The sequence below is a fragment of the Lissotriton vulgaris genome, chromosome 3_1 (genome assembly GCF_964263255.1).
Source record: "Lissotriton vulgaris chromosome 3_1, aLisVul1.2, whole genome shotgun sequence".
NCBI classification, from domain to species: Eukaryota; Metazoa; Chordata; class Amphibia; order Caudata; family Salamandridae; genus Lissotriton; species Lissotriton vulgaris.
Window position 1 is genome coordinate 1,569,313,481 of NC_141689.1, and position 26,916 is coordinate 1,569,340,396.

Genomic DNA, 26,916 nt, shown 5'->3' on the forward strand with positions numbered 1-26,916 from the left:
TAATTACAGACCCACCTACATCTCAAAAGCCAAATACCGGTCGGTAACGGCCGAATTCGGCCGTTACCGACCGGTATATGGCTACCTACATCTGGCCCTGAATGAGAGTTTTAAGCATTATTTTGGACACTCAAAAATAGCATGAATCAGATAAGAGGAGAACCCTACATTGGCCACCAGTGGCCTAAAGAACTACACTTAACCTCTGCTGCCTGCCGTGTAAATTCTAATATAAGATGACCCCATTGTACTTGCAAAATGCTTTATTACAGTACTACCCCGGTCACACTAGTAGGAGCTCAAATCAAAACCACCTCTGAGTGCCTCAGAGCCCGTTAACTACCAACTTTTCGGAAAGAGTCGCTGTGGTTTAAAAACAACTTCCTAAAGTTATGAATCTCTGCCTGTTACTGATCCTCTTTATAAAACAAATCCTACAACTTACCTCTTTAAATAGTTGTTGTTACTCTTCTGCCGTGCTCCTTACTGTCTCCCTGAAAGGCATTGGCATAAGGTGCTATGTAAATGTAGTAGTGGTTGTGCTACTGCTTGTAGTTGTGGAAATAGCAGTAATGTAGGTGCAATGAGAGTCTGATTGAAGGATGTGCAGAGTACAAGTCAAACATTGAGGAAGAAGACCGAGTATTAGTATTAGATACACACCTGAAAAGGCAGTTCATAATCCAGTTTGAAAAGTGACCATTTGCTGTAATGCTCAGACAAGGTGATGACCAGCGCTCATGGAAACCACACAATAACCACAAATGCATGATTGCTGATGAACATGTACTGTCACAAACCTGTGTGACTCAGGAGCACAGAATTAAGAGAAGGGCTGCTAGGAGGATTAGGAACTGCTCCTTTCAGGAACAATCGTTTAATTCAGAAGCTGCCCTGCAGCCTACCTCCTCCTCACCCAGAGTCCCATTGATGATTTTGCCAGAGGAGCAAATCTGCCCTAGGCTATCCAGTGAGGAGCAGGTTTGATGACTAACCTGAGATTGTAGCTAGGAAACCAGACTACGAGGCTATGTAACTTAGTGAATTAACAAACTGCCACCCTAATGAGCCCAATGGCCCATGTAAAATTCTTTTGTGAGAGATATTACATCCTGGACTGTAACATTGCCCTGCATATGTTCTTATAGACACAGCCCTCCTGCTATGGGCAAGCAAAGCGCACACAAATCTAGTGTGCTCTCCTTTATTTGTGTGCTGCGTCACAGGTCCCTAAAAGCATAGCTGCTCATTCTGTGCATTTATTCCAGGTGTGTTAACGTGGTACAGAATGGAGGTAGGCTTGCAGGGGTCTACTTGACCCCATACTGTGCCTCATATCCCTGCAGACAAAAACTGTTATCTCCGTGCACTCGCTTATTCAAAATTGTTCTTCAGGTTGGTTAGTGTCGGCGGAGCGTTGAAGGGAAGCTCGCGGCCCCTGATGAAGGTTACGCTCTTAACCCGAAATGCATTGGGCATGACGTAATGCTTTGAAATTATATATTTTTTAAATGAAGTTCCAAAATAATAACGCGGAAAAAGAAAATATGTGAAAATGAAATAAAATATATGATGAATTCAAGATACTGATGAATGGTTTCATTTAAGCAAGATCACCAAACCACATTGAAATGAGTTAAGAAACCCTAGGTTTCACGTTGAATGAGCGCGTCCTTAGTGATTTGTATATCACACATTTTCATATCCCTGCAGACCCATAAATGAAGGCATGATAGGGAACCATTCCTACCTTAAATGATCATTGTCTTGGTTCAAACAAAACAAGGTGATATCTATGGCATGGGGTTCATCAATTCTAGATCATTTTACTACAGGACAGTCATTGGCGTGCTCTAGGTGCCTGTGCCTGTCCCACGCTCATGTCTCTACCATGTATCTCTGTGGTTGCCCATCCACAATCCTCTGTAAATCTTCTAATGTTTCTGGGTGTTTCCTTTTTTTTGGAAGAGCTGCCTTCTTTGTGTTTCGAAGGGGGAAGTACTGATGAGTACTCGACTTCCACAGCTGTCTTCTGCTTTGGTCTTTTTAATAAATATATTTGAGGGTCAGATGCATCTCATGCCTTCCCTCGCATTCCACTTGCCCGCCAGTCAACTTTGCTCTTCCAAACTTGCACTAGCCTCTATTCCCAGGACTCACAAGACCAGAACCGGTTTAAGTTCTTTCTCCTACCCCGACGCCAAGACCTGGAACACCCTACCCCTCCACCTCAGGCAATCCATATCGCTGACACAAGCCAACGCGTTTTGCCGAGGTTAACAAAAACCAAACAGCTTCATCAGGGCTGGAAAATGATACAAAACCGTTTTTTACAAGAATGCTCCCATACAGTACGTCATTATGTCATTACACAAAGAGCCCCTGTGCGATCCACACCCCTGTGCTACCAGATCCCATCGATACTCAGTGCAACCTTCAAGTAAATGCATGGTAATCATAATTTGTGACCTTTGTTTAGCATATCCATTCTCATATTACTTTTAAAAACAATATTATATTTGCATTTTCTAAGGTCATATTTCATTTTCATTTATTCCATGGACAAAGTCCCACAATCCTTATGTGCCTAAAGTGCTAGTGCGTTGTCTAACCGAATTTCAACTGAGATCACTGTGTTCTTAAGATTTATTTTCCCCGGTGCACAACTGTGAATAGTAAACATTCCTTCAAAAAGTACATTTTGTGACCTTGATCTTTCTTTTCTCAACCTAATACAATGAAAATACCACGAAGCACAATCAGTTACCTTATTCACATGTATTGCAAGGTTAGAACAATGCGCTTTCAATCATTGGTTGCAATATTAAAGATCGACCCTACCTTTCTCATTAAACTCGCGTTTCTTATCCTTACTCCTCTGCTTGTTTTCTGGCTTTTCTATAACGTCCCTTTTCACCTCTTTTGTGAAGTACTTTCTTTCTCCTAAATGATGAAAGAGACCAATAGACCAACTCTAATTCTCCATATAACCGTTTCCCTAGTTCCTCAATTCGTGTCTAACGGGCCCTATTTCGATTGGAAATGGAGGCGATGCAACTGTTTTTTCAAATTTTTGTGGATTTGAACAGGAGCCAGTGTAGCTCTGTCAGAATTGGGGTGATGATGTTGAACTTCAGCAGGTGATTGATCAGACATACTGCAGCTTGTGGGATGCCCTTCGTGGGTACCAGTGTGGCATTGGAAGGCCATTGAGCAGACAATCTAGTCTTGGTTGAGTTGAGCTTTAGGTATACACTGACATCAATTCTGTATCCACTTCATCCACTTCTTGTATGTTCAATGTTACATGCGCCACCAACAGCTTATGTGGGTTGCAGGGGGGCTTGTAATTTTCCAGGTAATAATTTTATCAGCCAAATTGTAATTAAATGGCCTTACTTTGTGCCATTGTTGTTCACTTTGCAACAGTTATCCAAATAACCTGTCATTTAATTTGTATTTTTTTGTTTTATTGACCATTGACGTTTTAGACTCATGCCTCCAGTGTATTTTTATGTTGCCTGCTTTGTAGAACAACCAATGAGATTACTATGAATCAATATATGTTGAAGCTATTCAAAATGTGTATATGTGTATATATTAATAATAGGCATTGCTTAGCCTTGTAGAAGGTGAGGGCTAGAAAACATTGCTATTTTACTAATTAATCTCCGGATAAAAGACTGATAATGCTTTGCCAAGAGTTCTATGTGACCTTCAGTTGATACATATTATGCGGAATGCTTTATCCCATCAAGTTATCTTATCCGCTAAGAAAGTAAACCAGGCAAGCAAATAAATGCTGAACATTTTGTTGATGCTCTTAAGAACACAATGACATTGCATTTGGAGATTTCGACTGCATACTCAAACCCTAGCGTCTAGAATTTTTTTTTCAGTTTTATTCAGCCCATCACCTCTTTATAACTTATTAGGATACCAGGTAATCCCTGTTTACCAAACACAAGTTCTCACCCAGGATCCGGTCTGGAAATAGAGACCCCTCTTATGCCTCCTTTTGTTTTAACCTGCTTAGGGTGGCCCAAGATGAAAACATAATAATAGTATGGGAATTAGTCCCAGGCATTTTTACCTTTACAAGGATTCTAACAGATCTGTACTTGAAATGCCATCAAAGTGCTCCTTTCAAAAGTGGGGCTGAGCCCGCCTGGGATATTACATATACAGTGTAAGGATTCTGTGATGAAGCATGTTACACAGAAATATGTGGTTAAGAGTCCTTTAAAAAAGAGGTACATTCTCTCTCTTTGGAAATAGAATTTAATAGATAAGTGGTGAATGTTAGGTTTTCTGCTTGATATATGTGATTGACCTTTGGTGGGGAATGAGGTACCCTCTCTTGTGACAAAAATATTCTCCCTTGTAGTTTTTTAACCTGAAACTAAGAACAAATGAGGAATTACTGGGAGAATTTGGACTGGAATTAATGATTCATCTGGTATTTCTTAATTTTTATGGGGAACTGCAAGGTCCACCTTCTAAAACACTAACTCCACTTCTCTGGAATTAGCAATACCAAAGTTATCAGTAATTTTGGGGAGGAGAGTTAACTCGAGAAATAAGGGGGACCAAGTAATAAGGACCCTAGAATGGGCAAAGTGTATATGTCTTATCAATGCATGTTGTATTAAGTGCATTTGATTAAAAAAAAGTAACATTCTTAGGACCCTAATTGGGAATAAGATAGATGAAAGGATATAAGAAGTTGATAGATATAGATGTAATGTAATGTAATGTAATGATGTCTTGTAAAGCGCACGAATCACCCCACATGGGGTATCTCTGCGCTGTAGACCGCTGGGGAACCCGTCCTGGCTTTCCCTGTGAGATGGTCCCTGCTGGGTATCTCCAAGGTGAGACCAGGCATCCCCGGCGTATGTGGGGGCCGTTGTGGAGATGTATGAATTTGAATCAATTTAGCAAAGTCCTTGCAGATATTTGTCCTGATGAACCACAGTCTTTCAGATTTGGTGGAGGTCACGTTGGCCTGCCTTTCTTTTCCAGACATTAAGACAGCCTTGTGATCCATATTTCTGCATTCCCTTACCCTGTCTGCCTAGCAGTGGCTTCTTACGGATTTTGGGGGCCCTTGGACATACGGAATACGAGGGCCCCAGTTCAGAACAGCTTTGAATTTATGATCCAGTTTTAGCTCTTTCATGCCCTCTTTGACCAGATCACTGACCTGCACAGGCACACTCTTCCAAATGTTAAATGTATTTACATCTAATATTTATGGATGGGGACTTGTGTTTTCAGTGTTGTAGCACATCAGCAGCTCACTATATGACTGCAGATAATCTCCATTACGCCCTCCCATGTCTCATGCATGAGGTTCTGTTTTGATTGTTGCATGGAATAAATAAGACATTTCTCTGCAAAATGTCTGTAAAAGACTCTCACAAATCACCCACATTAAAAGTACGTTAAAGGAAAACGGTATTTATTTAAAACAATTTGTTTAAGAACTATTCAAGGTCATCAGGTCAAGACTCTGCAGAAGAGAGCTGGCTCTATAAGGGGGCTCCTTGAAAGGCTGTGGTCTTGGCTCAGAGCCTACTTTGCCCATGCCTTAAAACGTTTCTGGTTGAAACCTGTTCATGGCACCACGTTAATTTCTGCCATTACCCACTTGCTTCCCACTTGTGTGCTCACTCACTCCGCTTCGTGTACCATAGCCGTCTCACTCACTCTGCTTCCCGTTCCATACCCGTCTCACTCACTCTGCTCCCCATTCCATATCCGTCTCACTCCCGCTGCTTCCCGTTCCATATCCGTCTCACTCACTCTGCTTCCTGTTCCATATCTGTCTCACTCACTCAGCTTCCTGATCCATACCTGTCTCACTCACTCTGCTTCCTGTTCCATATCCGTCTCACACACTCTGCTTCCCGTTCCATATCTGTCTCACTCTCTCTGCTTCCCGTTCCATAAATGTCTCACTCACTCTGCTTCCCATTCCATATCTGTCTCACTCACTCTGCTTCCCGTTCCATATCCGTCTCACTCACTCTGCTTCCCGTTCTGTACCGGTCTCACTCACTCTGCTTCCCGTTCCATATCTGTCTCACTCTCTCTGCTTCCCTTTCCATATCTGTCTCACTTACTCTGCTTCCCGTTCCATATCCGTCTCACTCACTCTGCTTCCCGTTCTATATCCATCTCACTCACTCTGGTTCCTTTTCCATATCTGTCTCATCACTGTGTCTAGGCTCAGTGCTTTTTAGTCTCACGCCTGTACGGCTTTGGCAGAGACCTTCCCTTCCACATTAAAATGCCTCCTCTCCAGCACTGTATCTTTCTTCTTTTCAGCACATCCCTGTTGGTTATCAAAAAATATATTGATGGCGCAATTGGCTGGATCACCGCAACAGTCTATTTACAGCTTAAACTGCAGACCAGAAAGAAGTATATACAGCCCAGATGATAGAGTGGCCTAGTCCTTCAGTGGGTGGAATGATTCCTGCCAGCACTGCAGGCTGGGACCACAGTTGCCACCGCTCCTAGTCCCCGCCCTCACATCTTATAAGGGATTCCATTGCAAGCAGAGTTGGCCGGGATCAACTGCGTAGGGCATGTCTACTTGGAAATGAATCTCATCAGCAGAGTTCAGACCTCAGGCTGTTAGTCTGTCTCCAATACAGCACTGCTGGGGAAACATAACGTTGTCTCCGCCTGTCCATATGTAATGAGTAGTACTCCATCCTCATTAGGTAATATGGGCCAGTTACTTTTTTTAAAAAAGAAAATCAGCATTGACACCACGGCTGAATGACTGTTCTAATTAAATATTACTTTGTTGAGCTATCTTAGAACCCGCCCACAGACGTCTCATTCTTGATTATCCCATAACTTCAGTCAAATAGTTGAAGGTCTGCAAGCAACCAGCTTTAGCAGTTAACACTGAGTTCTTCCGTGTACATATATTTTCATCTGTGCCAAGAGTAGAGTTAAGAATTTCCTGTTTGTTCTGTGCAGCACAAAGAAGAAGAAGCAGTGACCACTTTGTCTGGTGGTGCATTCTGACACAGCGGGGCTTAGTGCCTGCGCTACCAGTACTGTCCTGGTGTCTCTATGCAACCGACCACCTGTAGGGGTGTTACGGGAGTTCATAAAAATACAGGATGCAAATGCCAGAAGTGAGATAGTGGAATGCATTGCTGGGTAAAAGATGTCCTTCACATCCCAAGAGAACACCATAATTTCGAGAATCAAGCCTTAAAACAACCCCTTTCCAAGATTATGGTCAGTGCAAGGGAAGATTTCTGAGGATTCTGAGTGTGGTCAACTAACATGGATATTTCCTGAGTCTGAGCAAGAAAAATGGTGAGTGGAGCTGTTATGTACATCTATTATTTGAGGATCCGATACCAACCCGGGGAGACCATTTCACGGAACATAAACGCCGATTCGAAGCTGCGTGATACGGAAGCAAAGAAGTTGGGAACTAATGACCAGGCTACCGTCATACGATCCTTGCTACTGAACGGGAGAGGCCGCACTCCGTTTGAGCAACGGGGACATCCCGGGAGGAGGCTACCACTATCAATTGGTAGGAGGACTGTGTTGTGGTTTTTAAGAAAATAGAAATAGTCGGATTCTGCAAATAAGAACGAAAAGAAGAAGTGGCAGGAATCAGCGAGAGTATAATCATAACAAGGCACATCTAAAGAAAAGGAAAATTACGAATTCCATCCGGATAGTGGGCCTGTTTTATAACAAGGGTGAAGACATACAACAATCTTGAAAAAATTAAGACAACAAAATTATTAAGAGTCTTGATAAAGGTGGACACAAGTACAAGAAAACCACTGAAACGCGTCAACGCTTTATTTCAGGCACAATCTGTATAGTAACACGTGGATAGTGAAATGCTGATGCTTACAATGTATGAACACACGTGGTGAATAAGCAAGATCAGATGTGCAATTGTAAATGACAAGCAGTTAGGTCGTACATGTGGTGTTGTCTTTTATTTGTTGGTTATTATTGATTGTTAATGGTATCGGGACTTTGTATGAAATTTACAACAAAAAAAATGTTTACGTTTTTTATCTTGCCATATTAGGATTGTTTTTAATGTGATGATTTGTATTTGTACAATGTATTTTATGATGCAATATTGCATTCTATGAGCTCGAATAATATTGTTTGGTGATAATAAAGTGTTTTAATTTAGTTATTGCCTAATTTTGTAGGTTCATATGTGTATGTTAGTAATTCAAGCAGTGTGCCAAGGGAACATTTGTATTTTGCTGGTTGAAATACCCTATTTCCCTTGTCCTTAGAAAGGTGTTCCTCTCATTCTTTTTACCATCTATTATTTGACCCTCACTAGTTTTACACAGCCCTCCTCCAGCCCAGAGTTCTTTGAAGATTTGACTGACTCAGCTTTAATTGCAATTTCCCCATGCAAACATACTTTCTAATCCCTGGCAAATAACTTTATTTTTTCAAATGCCAGTTCTCTTATCAGAAGGTTGAAAGCACATAGAACATCAAAAGTAATTGGGATGCCTTTAAGACTCTTGAAATATATCTGGGAAGTTGTTCATCATTCTTTAGCTCCTTTGCAGTGTTATGGACCAAGGCAAACTATATACACATCAGTCCAATCTCACTTCAAAAAGTGTATTGAGATCCAAATTGCTAGACCACGTCCTCTCTGTACCGGAAAACAAATATCTGCAATTGTCGCATCCTCGTTTTGGTTGGCTGTATCTTCTTTTATTGAAAGCTGTATTTTGGAATAAACATTTATTGATTTCTTGAAACCTCTAACTTCATTCCAAACTGCCTGATGATCAGTGTATTAGCTTGAACTTGTCCCTGAGATGTAATGTTATGAAGATTTGTAGAGTGGGAATATCACCAGAGGGGTATCCAGACGCTGGAGTAGGCGAATAGGCCGATTGGGCTTCTAGTTGAAAAGCCAGGTCTTCCGTTTCTTGCAGAATTTGAGAAGGGATGAGAAGGTCCTGATGTGTGTAGAAGGTTGTTCCAGGATTTGGCGACGTTGTAGGAAAAAGAGTGTCTTCCTGACTTGCTCTTGCTGATGCGGGGCTTTTGTGCGAGGTGGAGTGAGGTTGAGTGCAGTTGCCTGGTGTGTTGGTGGAAGTTGAGGATGTGGTTGAGGTCAACAGGTCTGACCCTGTGGTGGGCTTTGCATGCAAGGGTGAGCAGTTTCAATTGGAATTACCTCTGTATTGGTAGTCAGTGTAACTCTCTGAGGTGGGGCGTGATGTGTGTGTTGCATGGGGTGTTGAGGATGAGTCTGGTGCCAGCTTACTGGGTGGTCTGAAGCCTCCGTATGAGTTGATTTGCGATGCCGGCGTAGAGTGCGTTGCCATAGTCTAGACTGCTGGTGATGAGGGCCTGGTTGACAGTGCGTCAGGTGTTGGTGGGTAGCCAATTAAATATTTAGTGAAGTGTACTTAGGATCCCTGGCTGTTTTTTTATGTACGTAGAATGAAGAAGCAGGAGGAGGTGACTGTGTTCACTTGTTTGGCCATTGTGAGTTTGTCATCCACTATAATGCTGAGACTTTGTCATGGTCGGTAAGGGTGGGTGTAGGTCCCAGGTCTGTTGGCCACCAGGAGAAGTCCAATGGAGAGCTCTATTTCTCAAAGATCGTGACTTCAGTTTTCTGCGTTAATCTTCAGGCAGTTCTGTTTCATCAGGATTTGCTACGTTAGACATGCTGGTGTTGAGTTGGTCATTATGGTTGTTGTCTGTGAGACCGAGGATGAGCTGGGTGTCATCTGCGTAGGACACAATGTGGATTCTGTGGGACCTTATGATGTTATGGTGGGTGGCGCCATGTAGACATTGAAGAGGGTAAGGCTCAGCAATAATCCTTTTGGGTCTCCACAAATGAGGTTCTCAGGTTTGGAGGTGAAGCGCAGGAGCCTGATTCATTAGGTTCTGTCGAAGGGAAAGGAGGCAAGCCAACCAAAGGCGGGACCATGTATTCCAGCGTTGTGGAATCTTGTGATGAGGGTGCTGGAAAAGATGGCATTGAAGGATGCTGAGAGGTCAAGTTGTATGAGTGCAGCTGTTTCTCCTTTGTCTATGATGGTCCAGATGCCAGTAGTTGCTACAATGAGAGCGGTTTCCGTGCTGTGGTTATTGCAGAATCCATACTGCTAGATGTCTAGTAGGTGGTGTTCGAGATGATTGGAGAGTTGTTTGTTGATAGCCTCGAGGCTGTGAGACCGTGTCTGAAAGGGCATTAGACTGATGGGAGGACCAGCCCAGGTAAGTGGGAGCTGGTACCTGGGCCGATGGGGTACATGTTTTATTTTCAGATAGTTTAGAAAAACTGCTGGATGGCTATTACATGATAGGTCTGTGCAGTCTACCATGAATGCTCCCAAACGAAACAGTGAAGCTAAGTGTGTACTGCCAAAATGTGTAAAAACTGTGTGATTCTGTCTGGTTCCCAACCTCATTTTTTTATAAGGCAAAGTTGTTGATCCAGAAAATGTTACCCATGGATATGTTAAGCATGGCATTTATGGCTACCTATCTGAAATGTTTATGGTAGCTCTCTCTGCTGGATTGTTTGGCACAGGAAGGTGGTGCAGATCTGTGCAGAGAGGTCTCCACTCTTGAGGTACAGAGGTTTGGAGATTAGGTTTACAAGATATTTAGGGAGCAATGAGTGCAGTAGACGGCTTACAGAACAACAATAATGTACTGAGTGTGTATGATCCATATCATGCACTTGTGGAACCAGATTTCTCAAACGTTTATAAAGAATCAAGGACATTTTGTTAGGTGCTGCTCGTTGGTCTATACGCTGCTACTTTCAATACTTGTGATTTCTTCTTAATAGATAGCATAATATGCTTCCATACAGTTTTGCAATTCCAGAAATATCCTATACCCTTGAGTCCAGTGTTGCTTTCTTTCTTAATTCTCAGACAGCTTTCATCATCTTGATTGCAGGTGCTGTAAAAGAAGGTGACATGAGGTGAATGGACAGGTGGAGAAGCATCTGGATTCCCTGCCCATTTAACGGTAAGTTTAGTACGATATAAAAAAAATTGGGAGCAGTGTCACATCTCACCAGGCCACGGGCAGGTGCAGTGATCTGCACTGCAGGCAGATGAACCAACCTGGCAGCAAGTCTTTTAGGCAAGTGTTAACAGGTGCAGTATCCCCTGAAGTCCCACAACCTTACCTGTGAGGATGCACTGGACAGTTTATGCTGGGTTGCTGTCCACGGTAGTACTACAGTGACTTCGTGTCTCCTTGCTCACTGGCAGATTTCTGTGAGTCTCTCCAACATAGCCACATCCTTCATGGCCACAAGATCTTGCATTAACAACTTGGTTGCCAATCTACAATCTTCTATGACCTGCCCATTTATCTGTGGCTTTTATAGGTTCATCCCCCTCCTGTTAGGAAGACAATTTCTTGCTACTACATAAGAAGTTGTGTAATGTGCTGCAGTGCATCACCAGTCCTCCAGTTTACTCTTGCTGTTGAGGTCTTCTTTCTACTCCAGTGCTACTCTTTTGTTTTTCCAGTTGCTTTAGTCTTTCTACCAGTGGCAGCTGGCATGGCTCATGGCTGGCGCGGTGGGGGCGGAAGTAGCGTGGGGAGGGAGTCATGCGGGGGTGTTGGGGTGCACAGTATAAAAAAATAAACTTACCTTGCCGCCGGATCACTCGTCTCTGCTCCTGCTCTAATCTTGACTTGAGGAACAGGAAGCACATCCAGGCCCCACTGACCAATCTTAGCGCTGCAATGTAGTGTTGGGATTGGTTTGAGCGCTGTGACACAGTGCTCAGCTAGGTGCTGGAGCAGTGGGCCTGTTCTCCATGCAGGCAGTAATGCAGCCTGCATGGAGAACAGGGAAAGTGTGCATTACTGATTTGGGCAAACCACTCCTCCCCACCCTGCTCCGAGAATAGAGCAGCCTGCCTGCCCGCAAAGCAGCACAAAGCATAAAATGATAATAACTCAAAGTTATCATTTTTTGTTTCATATTTTGCACTGCTTAAAAGCAGTGGGGCGACGCTCCTCCGCCATTGTGGAGGAGCCTCCACTGCTTTCTACTGAAGCCCTCTTGCTTCAGACCTGTGATCCAGTGCGGTTGCTCAAGTCCAATTGCTACCCTCTGCTGCTCTGGTACTGTGTTTGCTTATTACAATGGCACTAGCATGCCATTCTTTTGCCATTTCAGAGCACTTTAAGGTGCTGCAATCACCCTCAATTTTTAAAATGGAGCGCACAGTTTGCTGGGGAAAATTTCCCGTAAATACCAGTACTTGCAGATATTGGCATGAAAAACACAAGCATCTGCATGTTATTCAACAATTGAATGAGGAAACCTTGCGATAGCAGTTGTTAATTGACCTGGAGAAAGTATGAGCCGTTGGATATCGGTTGTTATCGGGCTGTAATTAACTCATCCCCCAATGTGCCACCTGTAATGACGGCCCATGAGTCTTGGCTTTCCTGTTACAAATCATTGTTAACATTGTTATTTTATTGTTTGTGGTCTTCCAGCTGGCTCAATTAACGGTAACGAAGGCTACAAGTCCCAGAATTCACTGCCCTGTAAATATGAAGCCCTGGTGTCCTTCGGACACAGCAGCCATATGTACCAATAAGGATTTTATGCTGTGGGGTATTTTTCTTTTTTTTAAAACTGTTTTATATAGCATGAGCTCGGCCTGAAGGTACCAGAGCGCTTTACATGAACACCATTTGCATTACAGACGGACACATTTATTTTTAGGTCAAGCCTAGGCAGCACGCTTGCTCTGTCTGCTAGATCTGGTGAAAGCAGTATACATAGTGTAATCCCGCCTGCTGCTTGCTTGCCATTGGTTAACTCCTCCATTGCTCTCCTTTCCTGGCTCTTTATTGGTTGGCGCTCCTGATACATGACTTCCGTTGTATGACTTCCGCTGTATGGCATGAAGGACTGGCCAAGTACAGTTTTGTTACCCAGTAAGTGTTTGTGTTTCATTTAGGTACTATTTCTTTTGTGCTCCCAGCTTTTTTCCACCTAGGCACATGCTTCACGGGCAGCGGTGCACATAACTTAAATATGCACGGGCACCGCGCTTTATATTTTAGCACGGCACCTGGTTTCATCGTTAGTTTTTAATTACTGGGCACGGGTACCTCACTTTATGTTTTAGCACAGCGCCTGCTTTTATATTTACAACATGGGCACCGCACTTTATGTTTGAGCACTGCGCCTGCTTTTATGTTGAAGAAAGCAATAACTTTAAGTCTCACAAATGCAAGACCTATTGCCTTGCAAATGCTTGTTTTTTTAGGCACAGGGATATTAAGTGACATGCCCAGGATCATAGGATGTTTGAGCCTCTCTCCACACTCGAACCCGGTTCCCCAGCTTCAAAGTTGTTCGCTCTGGCCCTTAAACAACATCCTTTCCCCGACCTTCCTGCTGGTGCATATTGTCACTGTGTAGTTGACAGCATTCTTCTATTACACTTGTCAACATCGGCTAAGTATGGCTTCCAAAATATACTGGACTTTACCTCATGTCAACGAAGGAGGCAAAGGAGTGACCCGTGTGTCCGGCTGACCGTTATAAGTGACAAATATGCATGTCCTAATTCAGGGTATCTGAGAGGGTACATTAGCAAGGAGCAGAATAAATGTTGTTTTATCCAGATGGCACGAAAATAGCTCACCCATCCACACAATCAGTCTGTTGCAGGGTTTTGTTTCAGCTGCTATTTGACAGCATACTTAGTTGATATTTTCTTTGGGGCACTCGATGCGTGTCTGTGTACTTGATCTTTTCTTAGAGTGGTTTAAATGTCATAGGTAAATTAAATCCCGTTTATTGCCAGCTAGAATGGTTAGGGCGAGTTTGAGTTATAAATACTACCAGAGAACTCTTATTTTATGTTATTTTATTTATATTTTGAAAGTTTTATATAGAGCTAGCTCCACCCAAGGGTATCAGAGCGCTTTACATATTGCATGGTGAAAAAAACAAGGAAAGAGCAACAATTGTTATGAGAGAAAACAAATTATACAAGGTGGTCTAAAAGTGTCAAATGAAAAAATTAGAGTAAGTAGTGAGAGAGGGAAGGAGAGCATAATTAGATCCAATATTAGAAGAACAAATATGTCCTTACATAATAACACTTTTACAGTATACGAGGCAAACATAGAAGAGCGGGGGGGGGGGGGGAATTGGGTAGGGTGCAGAGGGGTGGGATGGGAAGAATGGGCTAGGTAAGGGTGGTGAGAGGGGAGTGGAGGGGGTGTGAAGATGCGAGAGGGAGGAGGGGGTGTATAGGGAAGGAGGAGGAAAGAAGTCAGTACGGAGAGCAAGCAATTAAGTCCCCCAGTATTTAGTGAAAAGGTGCATTTTAAGGTATCTTTTGAAGCTGATGCACGAGGGGTTACTCCCTGCCCTAACCCTGAATTCAGAAAATATTTAAATCATAGACATCATCATTCTCTCGGTATGTCTTAAAATGCACCTACTTCGTGAAAATTCTCGGAGCTTATCTCGGTCCGGAGAAGTCTTGCTTAAATAACAAGCTGTCACCAAAAGGAGAGGCCAAGATTTGAATGTGCAAAGAGCAAAACCACCCCCTACAATGAACCATGACATGGGCACCTGTCTAGCAGCTCTCTAGCATCTCCAGTACTAAAGCCTACAATTCCACACAGCACACCTGCGCCCCTTTTTCTTAGACCTCAAACATTTGGCATTTATTAGGTCTCGCCTCTCAATGCGCATGCACATTGAGCGGAGCGAGACTATAGGGGCTTAAACAGACTTTAACTAACTGCCGATTTGATGCTGTGCCCGTGCGCTTTTAGGTCAATGCGCAAGCGCATTGACCTAAAATGCGCGTGCACAGCATTAAATCGTCAGCCATCTGTTGCCCAGCTTATTGCCGCTCCACCCCCTGCGGCATCAAAGGCTTTCACGGCCGGCCGGCCGTGCTTTCAGTTTCACGGCCGGCCGGCCGTGTCTCCTTATCTTGCTTTGGTGTGAAGCCGCGGGGTCCCTCTGCTGCACTGGGCCAATCCAATTGTGTTACAACTCCTACTGGAGCTGCTTTGCTTTCCACCCGTCACTGCCTTCAGCTGCCATGTATTGCACCTAATTATCTCACTTTAGTTCGAGGCCGGGGGATCCCTCTGCTATACTGAGCCTGCCCAGCCGGCTGGAAGGCTATTGCATGCACACGTTATTTTTTTCGTAGGCTCAGCATTACCCTTTCAGAGCTTTCTTTTAAGCTTAACAAGTATTACATGTGCAGGCGACAGTGTATTACATGGTGGGGTAATATACCTTAACAGCTCCCTCAGGACGCCGAGGTATATATAACTCAGTATTCATTTAAGAATCACAGTTTTGTTGGAGAAACCGTGACCAGCACTTTCAGGATTGGGCACCATTAAAAGTAGCAATTGGTGCCGTGCCTTCTCCCAGGTGCTCCGTTTCCCCAGAGATGTTTTCAGCACATTCTCTGCTCCACTCTTCCCAGCACATTGTGCACACACACTTTAAGTACCACTGCCATGCCACTGCATTCCCCTGAATTCCAGACTTGTTCCAGGCAGGGCTCTTTGTTTTGCTTACACGGAAACGGAGGTGGAAGAACCGGGAGTGCATCTAAAGACAGAACTGACATTAACATTATCTGCCCATCTTTAGAAATCTTATTCTATTCTGCCGCTTTCCCCTGGGTCTGTCTGGAGAAAAATCCTGTTCAGCTTGCCGAAAACAAGATAAGGAATCAACACATCTTTTCCAAGTGATTGCGTGCAGAGGGTGTCCGCGGCAGTGCTTTCAACATTATAATGTTATCTTCTTAGAATTCTAAATGCTTGGCTATCTTCTTACAGAGATGCTCTTCTTTCAGTGTTAGTATAATTCAGTTTGTATTCTTCCTTTTCGGTCAGCACTTTGTGGCAGGCTGTGCCGTAATAAATCACAACGACTCTGAATAAGGTTACACTTGCTCGCCCCTCCAATTTCATAGCTATTTAGTGGTAAAAGTCTTTGCCCGTCATCCTGATGGAATGGTAGAAACGTAATGCTTCTTGGGTGGCTGGTATACTTCTCCACAGCAGCTTGTTTTCTATGCGGCTGTCTCTTGCTGTGTGGCTGCCTCTCTCTGAGTCTCTGTGCAGGTGGCTGTATCGATGCCTCTTCAAGTATCCGTCTCTCTCTTGCTGTCTCTCTGCTGCTGTTTGGCATTTTGCTAAATGGATATTACGACAAATAAACAGATGGAGCGATTTTAAAAAAAATTCAACACAACCCCCTCAGCTGTCGATGATTGTGTGAAGGGAAAGGGGAGGGAGGATTCTCCATTCTCCATTATTCTTCTCTACCTTTGTAATGCCTTCTCTCCTGTCTTTTCTCTCACTCTCTTCCCTTCTCTTCTTTTCCCTCTCTTTCAGTCTCTCCCCATTCTCTCACTCTCCTTCTTTCTCTTCAATCTGTTATCCCGCTCCCACCTCCCCATTTCCACCTCTTTTAATCTCTCTTCATCTTCTTTCACCTACCCTTCATTCCTTCCTTCCTCAATTCATTACTTGTCCCATTCTATTCATTTCCCTCTTTCTCCTCATCTGCCCTCGCCCATTTCCCAGCTCCACAACACAAAATACCATACCACACATTTACACTTAATAAAACACAATCCCACTCCAGATAATTCCAATACCCTCAATACCACATAATTACTACCCACATAATTCACAGCACACCATGCCACATAATTCCACTACACAAATCCACTCCATTCCACACAATTCCACGCCACAAAATACAACTAACAATTCCAAACCAACTCAAAATACATACTCCATATACATTTCAACAACCGTTTTGCCAGGCACGTTAAGCTTAACCAAATACACTCTTCATACATCAACTTGCTGTAAGATTAACAGTGACAGGGCTGCTCCAATTCGCACTAAACTGTGAACGGAATACAGTGTAGCAATCCTGAATCCCTCACCCTCACACCCCCTCACCCTCACACCCCCACACCCCCTCACCCTCACACACCCACACCCCCTCACCCTCACACACCACCACTCACCCTCACACCCCCTTACCCTCACACCCCCTTACCCTCACATAGCATCACTCACCCTCACATACCATCACTCACCCTCACATACCATCACTCACCCTCACACCCCCTCACCCTCCCTCATCCTCACAACCCTCACACCCCCTCACCCTCATAACCCTCACACCCCCTCACCCTCACACCCCCTCACCCTCACACCCCCTCACCCTCTCACACTCACACCCCCTCACCGTCACATCCCCTCAACCTCACACCCCCTCACCCCCCTCACCCTTACACCCCCTCACACACTCTCACCCTCACACCCCCTCAGTCACACCCCCTCACCCTCACACACCATCACTCCCCCTCACTCCCCCTCACCCTCACACCCTCACATACCCTCACCCACCCTCACACATCCTAACACACCCTCACCAGCATAGCATAACAAAACATAGCATAGCATAACAAAACACAGCATACCATAACAAAACATAGCATAGCATAACAAAACTCTGCATAGCATAACAAAAAAAAGCATAGGATAGCAAAACATAGCATAGCATAACAAAACAAAGCATAGGATAGCAAAACAAAACCTAGCATAACAAAACACAGCAAAGCATAGCATAGCATAGCATAACAAAACAAAGCATAGCATAACATAAAGCATAGCAAAACAGCATAGTATAACAAAACATAGTATAGCATAACAAAACTCAACAAAAGATAGCAGAACAAAACATAACATAACAAAACATAGCATAACAAAACAAAACAAAGCATAGCATAACAAAACAAAGCATAGCAAAACATAGCATAACAAAACACAATACAACACAGCTTAGCATAACACAACACAGCAAAGCATAACAAAACAAAGCTTAGCATAGCATAACAAAACAAAGCTTAGCATAGCATAACAAAACATAGCATAACAAAGCATAGGATAGCATAACAAAGCATAACAAAACATAGCATAGCATAACAAAACAAAGCATAGGATGGCAAAACTAAACCTAGTATAGCAAAACAAAACATAACATAAGATAACAAAACATAGCAAACCACAACAAACATAGCATAGCAAAACACAGCATAGCATAATAAAACATAACTAAATATAGCACAGCGTAACAAAACATAGTATCGCATAACAAAGCATCGCATAGCAAAACATAGCATAGCCTAACAAAACACAGCATAGCATAACAAATCAAAGCATAGGGTAGCAAAGCATAGCATAGCATAACAAAACAAAACATAGGATAGCAAAACAAAACATAGCATAGCATACAGCATCATTCAGCACCACCACAGCATCACTCATTCAAATATGTTCTCTCAATGTTTCAAGCTTTATTACAAATGTCACAAAAAATGTTAATATTTCACTTCTGCTCTTGAATTTTCATCACAATAAAATACACAAAAGTTATTTTCAAAAGTTTAAGCTATTGCCATTATAAATTACAATCACTTTTATTTAAGTATTAATTATTTGAAAAAATTAAAAGCCATTGTTATTTGTAATATCAATACATCTAAGTCACGTAAATACAAAACATGTTGCATTACAAATGCTATAGGTGTCACATTCGCGAAAGTTATAACTATTGACATTGTAAATGACAAAGCTATCAATTTAGCTGTTTTAAAAACCAACACATAAATAAAATAATTGTCATTTACAAGACCAATAGCTCCAACTTTTCTAATGCGAGACCTATTGCATTTCCAATGCTTGTTATGCTAGATATCTAAAGGGGGAGTTACCTTACACAGGAGCAGTTTCAGGATCCCGGTGGGGCCCGGTGCTCAGCCACACGGCAGATAGGCGTGTTTCAAGGAGAACCGGTGCAGGACGGCAGAGTCGGAGCTCCCTTCAGTGCAGCAGGTGCAGTGGTACAGGTGCTGAGGGGTTTGCAGGGCTAAGTAGGGGGTGGGGGTGGCATAACAAAAAAGAGCTTCCGACTGAGGAACCAGGTCTTAAAAAAACGTGTTTTATTCTCGGCGTCCGCTCAACTTCCATGGATTCTCTGCAAATCTGCTCGTGCCTACCAAAAATGACGGTGTCTTTGTATAATGTAACTGGTGCTCATGTAAAGGGACGAGTGTGCGCGATATAAAACATTAAAAAAACAGTACCCCATTCAGGTGTAATGTTAAATGTTGTATTATATATCTGGATGCAATGACAGAAGCAGGTGGCACACTATGCTAAGCACAGATTGTTATGCATGTTTTAAGCCACGCCCTAATTACATCGGCTATGCCCCTTTGACCCCCCCAAACCCATACCGTTTTTTCACCCCGCTTAAAGCCCTTCTTACGAGAGCAGGTGCATGTGTCTTCGAGAAAGGGTGCAAGTGCGGCTACAAGGGTGTTCAGGTGTATGCTGCATGATGTTGGGTGCATGTTACCTCAGGGTAACAAAGTTGTTATGGTCATGGTGTCAACATGGGAAATAACCCTCATTTCTACTGGTTGGACAGCAACGTACAGCCCTAGCAATTGGTGCACTGGGCTCATGAGACTTCCCGGGTGTGGCGCCCCCCTCTCCTACTCTGCCGTTTGTTGCTTGGTGGAGCAGCTAAAAGGCCCAGCTTTGGCTGGACGTTTCAATTAGATTTCCAGGAAGGGCATCATCTATGCTTCGCTGACCCTGATTTCCGAGGCTAATTACTGCATCTCTTCCAGACACGCGCCGCCGCGTCCTACTCTGGTGCGCTTCGGCCCACTCCCTGGGCAGTGGCCAGCTCACCAAGCACACGCAATTAGAATTCTGTTCCACTCCCTCCCACTCTGTGAGTGAGCTTTCGAGCCCACGCCCTTGTCGAAGAATGGCCTGTAGTGGCGTTTGCACGACGTGAAAACAGATTACAGACCCATACATTTGTGCTGAGCAGATTAACAAAAGAAGAAAGAACTAATAGTTGGATGCTGAGCTACACATAGCAATTGTGTTGAATTGTTTGTTTTTCTAAAGTGGAATGCTTTAACGTGGATGTACAATTTGTATTGGGGATAAAGAAAGACGGACTTCATGTGTATGAGAGAGATGCACACAAAGAGAAAATGAATGAGGGAGAGAGAGAAGGGGCTACGATGGAATGACACAGTAAAGTCTGCAGTTAGCAGCCAGCCTGTTTATCACCGCCGCGCGCCTCGTGAAGAGTGCCGCGCGGCCCTCTGCAGACTCCCCCTGCATTCCAGCAGGCGCGCGTCGCGATCCGGTCTGCCATGCATGCTGTGGAGACAAGACCTGGCCGCGCGCACAACGTTATCCTATGGGGAAACGCTGCGTGCGGCCAGGTCTTGTCTCCCTTCGTCGGTCTCAGACTGCTGAGACGACGACTATAGTTCTCGCTTGCGAGAACGTGCTTTCAGCGCGTTCGTCGTAGGCGAGACCTAAAAAGGCAGCTAGTCATAGAGATAAGCAGCTTTAATAATACAGCACTTATGCCTATAGGAATGCAATGTTTATTTCTGATGTAAATTCGAAAATGTGTTTTGTGAAATAAGTAATAGCACAGCCATTTAAAAAAAATATATATTCATGTTTTGTTATTTTATTTTATATTGGTTAAACACATTTTTTTTAATTTTATGTCATGTTACTTTATTTTATTTTGTATATGTCATTTTATATGTTAGGTTAGGTTATATTACTTTGAGGTTTGAATAGCACTTCATGCCACCATTGGACCACTGAACGCATAGTGAATGTTTTGTTAACACACCCATGTTCCTATAGAGCACGACAAAGGACCGTGAAAGACAGAAGGCAGAAAAAAAGATGTGGGACATAACCGCTCCCCTCCAACTCATTACTTGTGAACTCTAACTTTGATCCTGGCAGGTTATTCCAAGAGCATCATAGGGGTTTCCCTTCGTTCTCAAAAGTACGCCTAGCTCCCCATTCTCTGCATATCTAAACCGCAGTGATTCAGCCTTCGATGTAGCTTCTCAGTATTATTTTAACTATGACTTCGAGATAAAGCAGTAGGTGGTCCATTTAAAAAAAATAGATGGCGTCGCCAAATCTACGCCTGAAACTTAAATCCTGCCAAATGAGTTTTTTGCTAAGAGCACTGAAGAAGCCACAGATGAGTTGGGTGGCCGAGATCCGGCCAGAATTTGAACAAGCATTTACAATGCAATCGGTTTTGCAGTTGTGAGAGTAAGAGCTATTGGTGTTGTGAATGACAATGCCTTTTACACATGTTTTTTAGTTTGGGGTGGGTGTATGTGTTGTAGAGTGGAATTATGTGGGTTGGATTGGAATTGTGAGTTGTGGAATTGTGTGGTGTGGATTTGTGTAGTGGAATTATGTGGCATGGTGTGCAGTGGAATTATGTGGTATTGGGTGCACTGGAATAATGTGGAATGGGACTGTGCGTCATGTAATGTCATTATATGGAATGGTATTTTGTGCTGTCGAGTGGTATTTAATGGAGTTTAATTATGTGGCGTGTTGAATTTTGTGGCATGATGTAGAATTCTGTGGTGTGGAATGGATGTATGTGGTGTGTTGTGTACTTAAGTTGTTGAGGTAAAATATGTGGTGTGGAATGGAAATGTGTATAGTTGAATTGTGTGGCTTGGAAGTGTGTGACAGTCAGTGAAATTTTGCTGATTGGAAGTATATGGCATGGCGTGTATGTGTGTGGATTGTGTTTACAAGTTTATCCAGAAGAGCATCTGAGATGAGCTGTGCAGAGGTGAAAGGATGCGAAATGTAAACATTTGCGGAGCCCACCCACATCCTTCTAAGAACCCGCACCTGCACTAAGCTGACATTTCATCTAACTTAAATTGGCCAGTTGCGGAACTCACTCTTTCCAGCTTTGCCGCATCACGGTACTCACCGGGGCTGACCTCTGCTGTTGATGCATGTTTATCTAAGCTTCCAGTCTGCTGTCAGCGTGTACCATGTGCTTAGACACTGCCGGTACCTGTAAGAAACACTAGTCTGCTAAGTGGCCACAGTGCTGTTTATTGCATATGTTCACAGTAAAAGGGTCTAAGTGCTACACATGTGCACAGACACCTATTGGAACACATGCACACATAAAATAATAGAGCTTTTGTGCATTTGTATTAGCTGGAATGGGTTGTGTACATTGTGCCTAAGGAGTATGGAGTGTATGGTATATACCTTGGTAGTCGAGCCTGTACCCCAGCTACCCCAGGTCAGATCCCTCCATGTGTCGGGGGCAGTCACAGGACTAAATACATGTATAGGTAACATATGTGTCAAGCTTGCTTTCCTACTGAAGTAATGATATAATGCACACTCTGCCCAACCTCCCAACCGAGCCCAAACACCCAACTCCTGGACACACCTAGAACCTATAGTTGTCCAAACAACATAAATAGAAAAGAGAAAATAGAACAAAACATAGTGTAAAGAAATACAGTTGTTATGGCGTAATCGAGCAGGCAACAGGCGGGGAGAGCTCCTGTTTACTTGTTTGCGTTTGTAATTACATAAATGCATTCCTCTTTATTCCATTAAAGGCTTGAGAATATCAACAAATGTGCATTAAACACATATTAGAACATTGGAATGTTGGTAGCTCCATTGAAAACAATGGAGTGCTCCGGGCTTATTATGGCTGGTATAAGCCCGGAGCTCCAACATTCCAATGTTTCTTTGTTCACAAGTCTGGCTGTGAACAAAGGCTTCAGGGAGCCTGAGGTGAATTCAATCCCCTTGCGCTCCCTGGAGGCTTTGTTTTATTTGTTAGAACATTCTGCCCTCTAGTAGCCGAATGTTCTAATAGCCTTATAGCCCTTCGTAGCAGGGCTATAGCGACTTTTAAAGTCCCTCTGCTTAGTTAAAGTCTCTCAACTTAGGGCCTTTAACGCTGCAGCGGGCCTTTAATAGCCAGTATTGCCTGCTACGGCGGGCTATATGGCTATAGTAAACGGAAGGATAAAGTGAAAGGGATGGGGAGGAGGGTAACGTAGAAAGAACGGGCGTGCGTCAGAAAAGAAGGGCAGACATGAGGACAGACAAAAAGGATAGAAGGAATTAGGAAAAGGACAGGCTGGAGGAGAAAGGAAAGGGGCAGACAGGAGAACAGAGGAAAAGGGAGGAGGCAGAAGGAAAAGGGATAGACAAGGAGATAGAGGAAATGGTCAGACATCCGGACAAAGGAAAAGACAGAAAGAGGAGAGAAATGAAGACAAACGAAAGATGAGAAACGTTGGAAAATGGTGGAATGAGACTGAAAGAGCAGTACAGAGGGCAGAGACAGTTTGTCGTTTATGCCGGATGGATGTGGTGTATGAAAGAGGCGAGGCAGACACGAAAGAAGCACTTCACAGGAGCAGCTGTAGGGCACTTGAAGCTCCTCAGTGTCAGTCACAGATGCAGCTGTCAGATTAGCAGTCAGGGCAGCACTGATGCTATCTGCAGCTTCAGCCACAGTGGCGTAGCTAGAGCTTCTGGCGCCCAAGGCTATCCCTCAGATTGCTGCCCCTGGCCGATAGCGGGAGGGGTAGGGGAGAGGGCTGCAGAAAAAAGGACGTATTTGCTCAGGAGCCCCCAATGAAGTCAACCATGTAGCTTGGCTTTGTCGTGCCAAAAACCTCGCGCTTGTTATTGATATATAGAAGTTCATTTCACACAAGGCCTAGTGACTTAGAGAAATTGCACACTGCTTTTGTGTTCTGACATTTTTGGCATGCTTTACATCATAACGTTAGACATACTACATTATTCCATCCCATTATCATGTATTTTTAACCTTATTCCTCCTCTCCACATTCAGTACCTTCCAGCCTGGGCTGTGACCCTTAGCTATGTGCGTGCCCATCCATTTCTGGAACTTTCCAGCCATTTTAAGATTTTCTTATAGTTTCTCATTGTTCAATTGGGTGTAATTTCTAATATTTATATGTTTCCCTAATCTTCATTGCTTGATTTTGCTCACGCAGGAGTATCACTCATAGTTGTTGGAGTCTGGCACTAACGCGACATCCTCTCACTGGGTGTCAGCCTCGACCTGGTTGAGCACGGTCGCTCCCTCCTGCCCTCGCTGACTCCTACCCTGTGCCGCCTGGTATCGTTTTCATTGTGCTGCTTAACCTTGCTAACGCTGCTCTCCTCACTTTGAAACTCAGTCCACATAGCGCTGCTGCCCACGCTTAGCGCTCGAACGTGCCTGCCGAGTTGTGCGCAATTGTTTATGCTAAGACTCATGTTCTTGTAACGCTGTCCATGAAAGCTGCTTTGCTCACTGTTGAAATAGTGTTTTATTCTATTACGCTCCAAGTTTCCTGCAAGTCGGTCTGCTTGCGTGTTATTGCCGCCGCCATTTGCTCTGTTGTTGTTGTTGCCCTGAGACCGCCCCCGCCACCACGCAACCGCCTCCCATAGAATCCTCCCTCGCCCCTCCCCCTCCCACTACCCATATATGACAGATGCCTTTTCGCACAGCGGTCAAGCGCAGCGGTCGCGCCCAGTCCGCGCCGAAGGTGCGCCAAAGGTAAGCCCGTCTACGCCCGTCCGCGCCTGGACCTCGCCCAGCACCATACCCCCTGGCCCTCGCATTGCCTAGTCCTCCCGCATTACTTACGACGCCTCCACCCTCCTAACCCTTAACCCCGGCCGTTCCCCCAACTGCGTCCAAGCCGCTCCTGGACACACCCATGGACCCTTCTCATGCAACTCCTGCAAGTTCGACGGCACCAAAACCAACTCCTCATCCACCGACACCAAGCAGAGACCCGACTCCAACCACCTAAAATGCATCCTGCTCAACACCCGCTCAGTCCACAGACACGCCATCGAACTTTGGAATCTACTAGACACCATCTCTCCCGACATCGCCTTCCTGACAGAAACATGGATGAACGCCTCATCAGCCCCTGACATCACCATTGCCATCCCGGAAGGATACAAGATCATCCGTAAGGATCGCATCGACCAAACAGGAGGAGGCATCGCTATTGTTCATAAGAACTCCATCCGCATCTCAACCAGCTCAGACGTCAACCTAGCTAGCGCCGAACACCTTCACTTCCAGATCCACATCGACCCCAAGACTACACTCAGAGGCACTCTCCTCTACAGGCCTCCAGGACCCCGTGCAAAATTCAGCGACGTTATCACCGACTTCATCACCCCACACGCCCTCCCCTCCGAGGAATACATCCTACTGGGAGACCTCAACTTTCACCTGGAAAAGAGTAACGACAGCAACACCACCTCCCTTCGGGACAACCTCGCGAACCTCGGACTCAAACAACTTGTCTCTACGCCCACCCACATCGCAGGTCACACACTTGACCCCATCTTCACCTCCAGCAAACATGTCTCCTTCAGTCACACCACTTCCCTCCAGTGGACGGATCACAGCTGCGTACACTTTTTCTACAATAAAACCACCACTCACAACCGACTTCAACCTACTCTACGAAGAAACTGGAACAAAATCACCATCGACCAGATCTCCTCTTCGCTTCTTCAAAACCCACCTACCCACTCCTCAAACCCCGACCAAGCAGCATTTAACCTCACCCAATGGCTATCCAACAGCGCCGACATCCTAGCACCGCCGAAAAAACGTCAAATCAAACTTGGCAGCAAAAACGCCTCCTGGTTCAATGATGATCTTAAGAAATCCAAGAAACTCTGTCGCTCCCTGGAGAAGGCCTGGAAAAAAGACCCAAACTCCAGCTCCAGGAACGCCTTCAAAAACGCCACCCGCATACACCACCAACTGATCCGGACTGCCAAGAAAGCCGCATTCAAAGACCGACTAGACAACAACGCCCACAACAGCAAGGAACTATTCAACATCGTCAAAGAATTCACCAACCCCTCAGCCAACTCCAACGACATCACCCCCTCGCAAGCCCTCTGCGACTCCCTAGCCTCATTCTTCCACAACAAAATTGTTGACATCCACAACAGCTTCGACCTCCAACCTGGAAACCATCCCACCCAATCCTCTGCCGTACCTGCACCCCCTCGAACATCCTTAACAACTGGAACCCAATCTCCACCGAGGACACCATCCGCCTGATGAACTTCATCCACTCAGGATCCCCCACAGATCCATGTCCTCACCACATTTTCAACAAAGCAGACTCCATCATAGCACCACACCTCCGAGACGTCATCAACTGCTCCCTCAACTCCGCCACCTTCCCGGAAAACTGGAAACACGCCGAACTCAGCGCCCTTCTGAAAAAACCCACAGCGGATCCCACCGAACTCAAAAACTACAGCCCCATCTCGCTCCTACCATTCCCGGCCAAAGTCATCGAGAAAGCCGTCAACAACCAGCTCGCCGCCTTCCTCGAAAGCAACAAATCCCTCGACTCCTCACAGTCCGGCTTCTGAGCCAAACACAGCACGGAGACCGCTCTCATCGCTGCAACAGACGACATTCGAACTCTACTAGACAACGGAGACACAGTCGCCCTCATCCTCCTAGACCTCTCCGCAGCCTTCAACACAGTCTGCCATAGCACTCTCCTACAGCGCCTCAACAACATCGTGATCCAAGGAAAAGCACTGGAATGGATCATCTCATTCCTCACCGGAAGAACCCAGAGAGTCCGCCTCCCACCTTTCAAGTCCGAGGCCACTGAAGTCATCTGCGGCGTACCCCAAGGTTCCTCACTCAGCCCCACCCTCTTCAACGTATACATGAGCCCCCTCGCAACCATCGCTCGCCAACACAACCTCAACATCATCTCCTATGCAGACGACACCCAACTGATCCTATCACTCACCAAAGACCCCAACACCGCCAAAACCAACCTACATGAAGGCATGAAAGAAGTAGCAGAGTGGATGAAGCACAGCCGTCTGAAACTGAAC

General features: G+C 44.7%; 1 protein-coding gene across 4 annotated transcripts in view; it reads left to right on the top strand.

Annotated features, from left to right (window-relative positions):
* SUSD1 (sushi domain containing 1) overlaps positions 1–26,916 on the top strand; it is a 767,543-nt gene that overhangs the window by 701,701 nt on the left and 38,926 nt on the right. For all 4 annotated transcript variants that reach the window (XM_086962059.1, XM_086962061.1, XM_086962060.1 and 1 more), the window contains one exon: positions 10,972–11,043. In XM_086962059.1, the coding sequence (XP_086818185.1) occupies positions 10,972–10,990 (19 nt within the window). In that variant the 3' untranslated portion in view covers positions 10,991–11,043. The remainder of the gene's footprint in view (positions 1–10,971; positions 11,044–26,916) is intronic.